This window comes from Gavialis gangeticus, unplaced genomic scaffold (genome assembly GCF_001723915.1).
Source record: "Gavialis gangeticus isolate Ggan-Ray unplaced genomic scaffold, GavGan_comp1, whole genome shotgun sequence".
Classification (NCBI taxonomy): domain Eukaryota; kingdom Metazoa; phylum Chordata; order Crocodylia; family Gavialidae; genus Gavialis; species Gavialis gangeticus.
This window is the reverse complement of record NW_017729033.1, coordinates 85,317,782-85,330,077: the sequence shown is the minus strand read 5'-3', so window position 1 is coordinate 85,330,077 and position 12,296 is coordinate 85,317,782. Positions and strand designations below refer to the sequence as shown.

The 12,296-nt window shown below is 42.1% G+C and overlaps 1 protein-coding gene across 1 annotated transcript in view; it reads right to left on the bottom strand.

The window, feature by feature from the left end:
- Nucleotides 1–12,296, bottom strand: part of MANBA (mannosidase beta) — a 114,622-nt gene that overhangs the window by 10,085 nt on the left and 92,241 nt on the right. The window contains exons 14-15 of the mRNA XM_019526367.1: nt 11,364–11,508; nt 2,314–2,456 (exon numbers count right to left, since the gene is read on the bottom strand). Of these exons, the coding sequence (XP_019381912.1) occupies nt 2,314–2,456; nt 11,364–11,508 (288 nt within the window). The remainder of the gene's footprint in view (nt 1–2,313; nt 2,457–11,363; nt 11,509–12,296) is intronic.

Below are 12,296 nucleotides of genomic sequence, written 5' to 3'. Positions count from 1 at the left end.
GTGAAGCCACAGCTGGAATACTGTATCCAGTTCTGGGCTCTGCAATTCAGAAAGGATGAGGAGAAGCTTAAGAGGATCCAGAGGAGAGCCACACATGATTAGAGGACAAAAGAGCAGGCCTTATGAGAAGCCAAGAACCATGGGACTCTTGAGCCTGGAAAAGCATAGGCTCAGGGGTGACTTGGTGGCAGCCTATAAGTACATAAGGGGTGTGCATCAGGAACTGGGAGAACATCTGTTCACCAGGGCACCCCAAGGGAAGACTAGGTCAAACCGTCACTAGACGGAAGACTGTTTTAGGCTGGACATAAGGAAAAACTTCTTTGCTGTCCGAGTCCCCAGGGCCTGAAATAGACGCCCCCAAAGGTGGGGCAAGTACCTACTCTGGACACTTTAAAGAAACGCTTGGATGCCTATCTTGCTGGGATCATTTGACCCCAGCTGCCTCTTGGGCAGGAGGTTGACCTGATGATCTTGTGAGGTCCCTTTGAGCCCTAAAAGTCTATGAAATCTATGAAAGAACCATTTTCCTGGAAGCACATAGCACATACACTCAAAGTACTTCCTACACTTTACAAAGAATCTATACAAAGACTGAAACAAGGGGTATACATATTATGTTGCTTAAACTAAGCAACAATTCTAAGTCTTGAACAGCTTAGATCTATTGCTGCTGAGGTCATACTAAAAATATTATTCTCTCCCACAGTGCTTAGGGAAGCAGGGGGTAAGCAGAAGACACTGTGGGTGCACTGGGGAGTTGAAACAGTAGCTATGGTGAGGTCGGTTTTCTTTGCCTTTTCTGGCTGAGGAGATTGGTGGTTTTGCTCATTTAAAGCTAATCTGTGTTATGCAAGAAATGCCAAGGGTATCTAGAGCTGTTGTATAGATAAATATTAATGTATTTCATAAACAGAAATAAGCAGCATTGGTATAAAGGCAATTCTTGAAAATTCACGTTCCTAAAGAGCCTAACTCCTAACAATACAAATCCTCTTACGCAAAAGCTATGATTCCTTCTGCCATTTTTTAGGACGATACAGGAGTAAAAGCATTCTTTACATCCAAATACGTGAAGTGGGCCAAGGCAGAAGCAGAAACTGTTCCTAAATCTCTTTTTGGTTATTCTTTCCCATAAGTTTAACAGCTGCTTGAACTGCTAAAAATAATCTACATTAGAACTGAACACTAACCATATACATCTCTGGCCTTACTAGAGCTTTGGAGCAACAGATACGAGCTTATATTCAAGCCAGAGATAAGCATCTCCATTTACTGTAAAAGTGGAAAGTAGCTTTTAAATAAATACTGTCCTGTTACATACTGGTATTATTTGCAGATTTTGAGACCTATGAATCAGAAGATCCCAACAACCACTTGTGTGAACCTCAGCCACACTCACCATGCCTGTTTTTGTTCCCACGATGACATTGTCCGGTAGTTCCCAGCTTGAAGAGTTAACATTGTAAGTAGAGGAGGCAGGAATTACCTCACAATGCCATTTTTACAGCTGTTATAGGACAACAGGGCCAGCAGCTGTTACTGGTCCCCAAACAATAAGAAACTAAACTTGGCATATACAAGTTGGGCTAGGTTTGCTCCAACATGGGCATCATGCCAAATAAACTACTCTGCAACCCAAATATTGCTCTGACTTGCATCTTTGTAACACTACTGCTTTCTGTGGGGTTGTTAAGGTGCAGATTAGGGAAACGTTTTGAAGTGACACACTTGCAGAGGTGGTCTTGCAACTGGAATTTAGTTACCAACTGGCTGATGCTTCACAAACCAAGAAGTGATCCAGTTTATTTGTCAGAGTTAGGTTGGGTCTGGAAGGCAGACGGTAATAAAGAGATCTTTTTTCAATGGAGGCAGCAGATTGAACCCTGAATATTCCCAGAGCAGGGATGTGTCAAGTAACAAGCTGCTATTTTTCGGTAAATCTTTTAGATATGAAGTGCGCTTCAGTGGCATTCCTGTTATTTAACATGTACACTTGCAACTGTATTCCGTGACCAGTTGGGGTCCCATTGTATTAAACTCTGTATAGATTCATAGTAAATACAGTCCCTGCCACAAAAAGCTCACCATTTAAAATACAAAAGCATATTCCTGCTTACACTAGCACTATGTCTGGCCCACACTGATATTCTGAATGTCTGGCTTTTGTAGAACCTGGAGCACTGGTCAGGGATGGCTAATACAGCTGGACGTGGACTTGCTGGAGCACGATTACATTTAAAAGCACTTGTTTTTCTATCCTCTTTCCTAGCCATAGATGATCCCTTTTGAAAGGGGAAAGCTGGCACTTACTTTGAGTGTTAGCTCACAGTCTGAGTGAAGATCTGATACACCATAGATGTACAGCACACCACCATCTTCATAGGCAACAGGCAACAACAGGGAAAAGAAATGCTGGGCAAAGTAATGCAGCATTTTCCACTTGCCACCATACTCTGAGAAGGGTTTAAAAGAACAAAAGATTCAGTCACAACCTGAGACTAGGTAGGTGCCTGGCTCCCAAGTGCCCTGGTGTTGGCAGAGGCACCCCTCTCCCATTTTGTGGTGAACCTGGTCCATGTCCAGTTCTGGTTCAGGATATAAGAGTTGTGGTCATGTCTCTATTAAACCTTTTCCTTCAGGGCACCCTGAGGAATCTATCCCTGCACTTCCCAAAGCCCAGGGATTACAGCTATCCTTGGGCCTTATGTGGGATTCACAGGGAAAGGTGGAAGGTTCTTCACAGCCACACTGTGCCCTTTCCATGGACTCACACAAGGACTCTGGGCAATCTGTAGTAACAAAGAAACCAGGGGGTTGAAATTCTGCTCAAGTTCTCCCCACCAGATCTGCCAGAAAATTCCTTATCCTGAAAATGAAGCTTGTCCTTCATGCATGATGCTAATAGGAAGGTGAGAAACCTGAAGATGGAAGGGTTTATAACCCTCTCAAAGTTAATTTGAGGTTCCCAGAAAATAATCTCAACCTTTAGCTTCTGTAAGCATCAGGTCAGAAAAGAGTTTAGGTCATGTAAAGAGACGGAACAATCACAAAATGAAACCGGCACACAAGTGAACTTTGTACATGAGCCATACTGTGGGGCAAAATATGTTCTCAATCTGCTGCCAATCATGCAGTCATAAATCCAGAGCAAGTCATTGGCTTTGGTAGCGTAACTCCAGATTTCTATCTAGCCAATCTTCCCATCCTTCTGGTCACATTGTTTTTGTGATTTCTTCCAGCAGAACACAATCCTGTAACACTGAAGTGTGAATCAAAAACTTTCAGACCCATGAATCTAAGCGGGCCCAAAATCAGGCAAAGTGAGTTTGCCTAGCTCAAGAAATTATCCTCTTGTTTGGGATTTAAATGAAACAAACAAACCACTGTACAGACATTTTCTAAAACTGACGTTAACACTTGAGGTGGAGTTGCACTGCAGTACTTACGTCACTGAGAAATTTAGCTACCAACTAGCTAGAAGAAACATCATCTATTGCCTCCTCTTAAATAGCACAGTGCTGATCTGCCAGATGTGATACTAGCACACGAGTAGTTCTGTTTTCATGCTCATTTTGAAAAAGCACCCATTTCCTCCTCCTCCTTTTCCAAGCAGTTCAACAATTTAATATTAGTATTTTAACTCTGTCTTTGCTCAGCCATTTAGCACAGTCATAGAGACATTACTCAAAGCAGACAATCTCACAAGGATAGGGAATAATTAGTCTTGTTCTAGTTTATGGCTCTTTATTTTGTTTGCCAAGTCTAAGACTCAGTGATAGAAAATATTTGTAGTAAGTTTTTTTTGCTATGACCAAATGTTTCTACTGTGTTTTGGTGCTTCTTCAAAAAGTACTTACAGCTTTGTACATTTCTATCATGAACATAATACTTTAGACAGTCCTGATCTCTAAGTTACGAGAGCAGGGTGTTGTCAATAAAATCAGACAAACTGAAACACAGGTAAGCACTTCAGTTTGGCTCTAGCACTGCTGATTTGCATCAAAAGTAAAATCTGAGTGCTTTTGGAGGGTGGCTGAGCCCAGTGGCCCATCCAGCAGCTGGCACTTTACAGAACATTTGCTAATATACAGATCATTAGCAACTTTATTATAAACTGTTTCGCACAGACAGCATGTTGATTTGGTATAAGCACACATGGTAAGTCCTGCACCGAAGAGCTTGGAGTCTAAATGACAGCTGCGCAGAAGATAGGAGGCAACTACCAAAATTCAGAGGTGGGGATAATTCTGTAGTTTGCTTATTTTTAATTAGACATTCTCTTCATTTGGGCCTTGCAGAAAACCTCAATGAACAGAAGAAGGAGAAGGTTGGGACTAGCAGTAGCTGGTCTAACACAAATTAAAATATACAGCCATACATATTATTTTATTTTTGTAATCTGAAACTCGAGAAAAGGAAAATGCTGACATTGTATGGGATGCATCGCAGGCTGGTACATGGGGGTGGGATTTCAGACTGCCTCACAACTGCCATGAAACTCTGAGGTATTTTAGCTGTTGGTGCACAACAGATGCCTCCCATGCTAGGCTTCAAGCACAGCCTGCAAGCTCAGACTCAATTCTGCAGCAAGGCCCTTGAATTTTGTGGCATTCCAACACAACAGACTACAAATGAACCATAAAGCAGCCCCTGATACTTAGTTTGATATTAAGTTCGGGGGCAGGGGACGTTACTGAACCCACATACTCAGTTTTCAGTGTGCCAGAGATTTCTGTAAAGGCTACAGAACTTTATCAAGGACAAATCCAGGTATTCTAACATCTGGGAGCAGACAAGACTTTGGGCAGCTGAAACAGAATGGGAGCCAGCTCAGATCTGAGGGATAAATTCAACAGCTATACTTTTCTGAAAATATAAATCAGAAATGAAATTGTTAACAATCCTAACACTTAAAAAACCCCACATTATTGGTTTCGTTCTACTTAAATTAGTGGAAGAAGAATTTTACATTTACACACCTATTTCAGGCTGTTTGCAGACCCAAGCAGATGCTGCTTACACATGCTTTGTGCTTGTGAAGGTTGACTCCCCTTGGTCCCCCTGCCTTAAGCCATAAATTTTAAGTCTATTTAAAACACAAACAACAACAACAACAACAACTATAGCACAGAGCAGTGGCTTTCAACCTTTTTTCATTTGTAGACCTCTAAAAAATTTGAAAGGGAGGTGCACATCCCTTTGAATTATAAGTGTGGGTATTCATATACTTTTGATTGATGATAGTCATCTTTCACAGACCCCTTAAAGAATCTATGGGCACCCAGGGGACCACGAGCCACAGGTTAAAAGCTACCGGCTTAGAGGGAGTAAAGTTCTACAACATGGGGATAGAATCCTACAATTTGTTCTAAACTCAAGCAGCCCTGAGTTCAGATGAGAGAGGAAAAAACCATGCATGTAGGCTATGAAACCAACATCTTAAAGTCCTTAAGCCTGACTATTATCTAGATTCATTTAAAACAGGAGATAGATTTCTTGATCAGAAGATTTCGATTCCCCCACCCTCAAATGGCATTGCGAAATCTGGGGAGGGAAAGGGAAATATGTGGAGGAAATGTTCCCATTATATGCCAAAAGCTGATAAACAGAAGTTATTTTAAAATCAACCTGAGACTTATTTTCTGTGTTTAAAAGGAATTCTGGATTAAACCTGAATTCCCCAAACTCATACTAATCATGACAAAGAGCAGAAGTTGCACTTTATTTAATAGCATCAAAAACCTGATGATGCGATAAGACCCGATGACAATCTGGAATGGGACACCACTGCTATGCTCTCTGTGGAAGCTGACAGGTGTGACAGTTTGTCATGTGATCAGCCATTGAAAGCGCTTTACAACCATGCACTGACAGAAGTGCATAGCTGCAGAGCACTTTAAAAATGCCCAACTGGGCAACGATCTGAGCCCTCATTATATGAGGGTTCAGAAGGAACTCCAAAGCAAAGTGCCTTCATTAACATCTGTCAGCATCGCTGTGAGTAGGGCTTGGCTGATACAGCTGAGCTCTGCTCTGCACAGTCTTCAGAATGGGAGAGGGACACGAGTGAATTTGGTCTAGGGGGTTTCCCAGCCAGCGCTGGAGGGTGCAGCAGGTGGACTGGAGCCTCTCCACACCAACCAGGCTCCAATCCACCCCTTCACCCCACCACTCCAGCATGGCTGGGGAAACCACAGAACAGACCTCCCTCCCCTGTCTCCCCACCCTCCCATCCTGAGAGAGCATGGGAGCTTAGAGAGGAGGACAGGGCTAAGGGACAAACACTGCAGACAGCCTCTCTCCCTGGATCAGTTCCAAAGGGGAGCTCAATCAACCCTCCCAATTCAACAGCACACATCCGTTGGATCAGGAGGGCTGGTCTAATTCATGGCACTTGCTGTGAAGCACCATGAGTTAGACTGTGGAACTGAATGTCTGTCAGCACCCTGAATGTTCTCTGAAGTCTTTTTTTTACCAACAGCTGGAGTAAGAGTAAATAGTTTTTCTCACTGGAGCTGGTTCTAAATTAAATCACTTCACACCATTAAATGCAACCTGAGAAATATACCACTAATTCTCTTCTCATGTCCAGTCTCATTAATCTAAATCTATTATTCAGTTTAATAGTCTGTGGTTTCAGCTCACTCAAGTCTAAGTATTGGACCTGCAATAAAATGGAACTATCTGTTCAAGTGAAACTCTTGTTACTGAATTGGTACCTCAAGGTGACATTTGTGTAGAAAAGCAATGAAATGCCAGCTGCAGTTCAGCATTCTTCACTGAGATGTGCTGCATTAATTGTTTTGGCATCTGTGCAGCACAAGTGGCTGCATAACTATGATCATACAATCAAAACCTAATTGCTGGTAAAAGATGCTTAGTTCTAAAGAGGCAGAGATACATGAGAATGAGGTTTCTACATTGTGTTTTTCTTACTTTCCAATGTAAATCTTCAATATACAAGAAAACATATTTCATTTTAACTTTTGAGTCTCTCCCCGTTTCAAGAACACACTTGCACTTCAAATGAGAAATTATGTAAGCATGTCTATGGCATTCTGTTTATTAAAGAAAAAAAATTAAAGAAAAGAGGTATTCATCAGTGATACTACTATGCCATCTAATGAAATGCAGAAGTGTGCAAATAAAACTTTGAGGCATGCAATAATTCTAGCTATTAGCATTTCAAAAATTCCTCCACCATATTGTCTAATTAAATGAATATGAAACCTTTCCTCTATCCACTGACAGAATAAAACAAAACAAAAGGACAGCTGCATCTCTGCAGAGCTTCCTTTCTGAAAATTAACATTAACACCACTATTCATAATTCAACTACTGCAGACATTTCTTATAATGATGTCAGTTCTGTACTTAAAAAAACCCATGCTTTATGTTTTTCACATCACACCATCTTTCTGTACATTGCACCATTTTGATAGCTTTATTTTTTTGGGAGATTCTTTATTTTGAACAAGCCTTATGAATCATAGTGAAAGCCAGATAAATAAAACACACAGAGATATTGTGTCTCTATAGCATGAGCTCATGAAATCCAGAGACATCGGCATTATGGATACTGTCTTGACTGACACCAGAATGCCTAGGAAAAGTAGCACTTTGTATTTTTGTGATATATGCATGGGGGTGAGTCTTCCAGACAGCCAAAGGGTAAGCATGAAAGCGTCACTGCCAAAATACAAATACTGCTTACTGGTCTCATGTCCCAATGTAGAACCTGGACCTCTCAGCTTTTTCTAAATCAACAGAGCTTTGTTTAAATATGAACTTTTACATCAGTGTTAACTAGGGCTGAAACAGAACAGATTTTTTTTTTTTTTTTTTTACATATTAACTTCCACAGAATTTGACAGAATCTTCCATCACAAAAATATTAACATCTGGATACAAACAATTAAGTAAAATGCATTATTCCTTTTTGTTTGTTTTGTTTTGGCTTCCAAAATAAATACACAGGGTATAGACTAGGGGTTGGCAATTATTCTGACTGTTGGGCAACTCAACAAGTTTTGGTAAGCTGTCAAGGGCTGCACACAAAATCTGTCAGAAGATATCATTTAAAAAAAAAAAAAGATAGATAAAAAACAAATTGTATATTAAAAACAAACATCTATTATAAAATATTTTAATTTTTTTTTTTAAATTGTTCTGATTAACGGTGTTTTTTAGTAGTGTATATAGAGGCAATTGCATAATAGCTCAAAATAAAGTCTTACTCTTGTATATTGTGAGGGGTACCATGGGAGGGTGTATGGGAAACTGTCTGCATACTATGTCCCAGGAGCTGGCCGGGGAGAAAAGGGGGAGAAGCGGGAGTAGGGGGCACGCACAGAACTCATCTGGGCAATGCAGTGCAGGTGCAACCCTCATTCTGGCCCACAGCTGCCCCTGCAGGCTGGGGGGAGCAGGGCTGGCTGGGATAAGCCTAGGAGGTGTGACACAGTACAGTGCAGGACATCAGGATGTGCGGTCAGGAGAGGGCCCACGGCAGGGGGTGCAGCACAGTGTAAAACCACTGCTGCAGTCAAACAGGGCTGAGAAGTCGAAACTTTTTTTTTTTTTTTTAACCGAATTAACTATGGTTGATGTTAAACCCCTAAATTTGAACCTAGCCCTTCTAACTGAGGCCTGGCAGCATGGCAGGGTATGGCAGAAGAGTTACATTTACATTGTGTAAAACATATACGAGTAAAAAACATATCAGTAAAAAACAAAAATTGGCTGTTAATAAAATAAAATAAAATAAAATAAAATAAAATAAAATAAAATAAAATAAAAAGGTCTTGGGTCGACAGCCCTGCTCTGTAGTAAAATGTATTGCATAGTAAGATGCAGATATATGATGGGCTCTCGCAAGTGAGCTGCCTGCAGTATGCACCAGGCCACTAAATGGTGAGGGAGCTAGCTTACACTGCACAAACAGCTATTCTAGGATGAAACTGCCTAGAGCCCTAGGCCTAAAAGCAGACTTCTCCCATAACAAAGCCTTTTATCCTTGGATCCTACTACAGACATACAAGCCCACTGTCCTACTTTAAGTACTTGTGAGGTATTCAGGATGACACTTTTTGCCAGGATAATCACAGCTAATTTGCATCAATTGCCATTCAAGCTGAATGTGTGAACAATTGTCCCAGCACCTCTTTTGACATTTTGACAAGTCAAAGCCGGGGGGGGGAACCAAAAAAAAACAAAAAACCAGCCCTGAGATAACCCCGCCATCTGTTTTTCCCTAGTGGAACAGGCACATGATATGACATTCCACACGATGGAGTTACTACACATTTCCAAGGGTAACTTTACCTTTGGTTCACATGATTTACTATGTAATACAGCTAATCGATCATGTGCTGTCTTCATTTTCATTACATAGGAAAGTTAATTTGGGACATAGTAACTACACCCCAGGAAATCATGCAATCATGCGCCAGTGCAATTTGGCACATAAAATGTATGGCTAGGCAAAACTGCATAATTTTACATAATTTAACCCAGGCGGGCTCTGCCTCCACCTCTGCAGGGATCCCAGCAGTCCACCTGGGAGCACCATGTAGAGGCAACAAGCACGGTGGTGTGTGACTGGACAGCTGCTGAGTGGGGAGGGGAGCTCCTGCCTGCAGAAGGGGATGGGGTGAGTGTGGGGCTTGTGGGTGGGCATGGGGTTTGTGGCTGAGTCACTATGAGTAGGTCCCCCACCCATGGTCCACAGCCCCTGCAGCCACTGGTGGCAGCAGCAGCTGGTAGGCCCTCACAGCTGCAGCAGAGCCCCCCAGCAGCGTGCAGCTCCAGCTGAGTCCTGGAAGCTGCTTATGGTGACCTAGAACCAACCCAGCCAGCCCATTGGCTAACACCTTCAACCCCATCCAGGCTGACTCTGTGCCAGCACACCAGGTTTGTGACACTACAGGTGGGAGCCATGTCTTATCAGGCTGCATGGGCTTTGTGCCTCCATGCAGGGCTTGCAGCACTCCAGCATGAAGCTGCACATGGAGGCACAGAGCCAGCCTGGCTCAATGGCACATTACTCTGTGCCTCCATGTGTGGCTTCCCACTGGAGTACTGGAAGACCTACATGGAGGCACAAAGCCCACCCAGCCTGAGGGTGCACAGCTCCTGCCTGCAGTGCTGTAAACCCCATGTGCTGGCATACAGCCAGTCTGGTCTGGTCTGAAGGCATGTGCCAGTGAGCCAGAGTGGACTGGCTCCATGCCACCACATGCACCCCTGGGACTCAGCACACGCTTTTGAATTTTTCTGCATATAATTTTGAATTATTCTGCACAATGTTCCCTGGGGTGTAAGTAACCATGTCATTTGTCTATACCCAGTACTGAGTAGGGACAAGAGAAATCATATGCTATTTAACTAAACCTAAAGATTCCCAAGCAAATGCAGTCAGAGTGTCTCAGCATGTGTCAAAAGTTCCATCACTTTTTGACAGAATTATGTGAACTGTTTAGGGATATTTTTTAAAAAATAAAAGGAAAATCACCATCATCTTTCAGGCTACGGATCAGCTGAACATTGGTTGGTTTACATTCATGTAGAAATATATCATCCTTTATAAATAGCACACGTGCCTATAAAAGGATGGCTTTTCACATGCCATTGAACACACTTCATACCTTTCCAACCCCCCCATGGTATTAAAAGGCACATCTAGAGCCCCACAGAAAGACTGGAAAAATGCAGTTTGGAGCTTCTAAACCAAATCACATTGGAAACCAAATTACTTGAAACAAATCTGGGATGAGATGTGGCATGGAAGTCTTCAGAAAAATGGTTCTTTTCTGGGGAAGTTATGGGTATGTTGAAAACAGGCCTTAAAAAGTGGGGTTCCAACCTCTACTTTAGAGCACTTACTAACATCCCCTAATGATTATGCTCATTTGCTCTCCTCTTCAAGAGAAAGGAATACTGTTTAATTAGAATCAGGCAAATTAAACAATGCCCTTCCTGAAAGGGACCTATACAGGATCTTAACAGTATGCTACAAAGGCTTCCAATTAGGAAGGTTTAAATTTGCAGTTACTATATTCAAAAGCTAAACATTAATTAGTGGATAGGGTAAAAAAAAAAATTGCTTTGTTTTTCACTCTGTTCTTTTGAAACCAGAAGAACGACACGACTAAATAGCTTTGTGTCCCCGTCCACCAGTATCAAATTTGGTAATATAATGGCTGGAAAACAAATGGTTAAAAACATGTTTAGCGCTTGGTAAAACCATTCCAGGTATAACATTAACTAATATTTCTCAGGAAAAAATATAATGAAACAATAAAATAAAAAAGTCAGAAGCATTATTAGTGGTGTTATGTGGTGACTGTTGTAAAACTTACCTAGGGAAGCCCATGAAGGGGCCTGCCATATGTCATTGAGTTGCCAATACAGCGCTCCCATCGTATGTCCCTGTCCATCAATTAACTCGCTTTGAGAACGACGATAGAACTCAGTTTCTGTTTTTATACATTGGGCCTGCATAACCTTGTTCAACAAATGCATTAAGAAGGTGTTATTTTTAGTTTGGCTAACTACTGTCATGACAACTTGTACAGTAAAAGTTCTGTTAATCAGCATCTTACAAGCTGGCGTGCTCAAATAACCAGCATGCCACCTTGTAAGATAAAGTGAAACCAGGAGTTCCCACCATGGCACTTAAAGTTTCTCCGAGCCCCCACAGCCTGGGGGCATAACAGGCTGTGCAGGGCCTGGCAGGACACCCCAGATGTGGCGGGAGAAGCAGCAGCCGGGGCCACTCAATTAACTGGCATATCTTGTTATCCAGCATCCCCCATTCCTGGGGGATGCCGGATAACAGAGCTTTTACTGTATATATAAATGCACATACACATGTATAAGAGAAAAATACTTCACAGGAACTGAATAGAACTCCAGATTTAAGCCCTGAAAATTGAATCAACATGATTAGCTCCCTGCATTTCCAGCCCCTCCAGGAGCCTCATGGGCAAAATGGCACAGCTCCTTGGGTGAGATACAGTCCATGGGACGTATCTTTGACACCCAATTAACAGTCATACATTTTCAAAGATTTTAGAGTCAGAAAGGACCTATTAGATCATTGCATCCAACCCCTGCCCTGGGCAGGAAAGAGTGCTGGGGTCAGATGACCCCAGCCAGGTGTTTGTCCAATCTCCTCTTAAATATCTCCAAGGAAGAGGACAGCACCACCTCCCTTGGAAACGTACTCCATATTTTGGCAACCCTCACTGTAAAGAATTTTTTCCTCATGTCCAGTCTAAATTAGCTCTCCT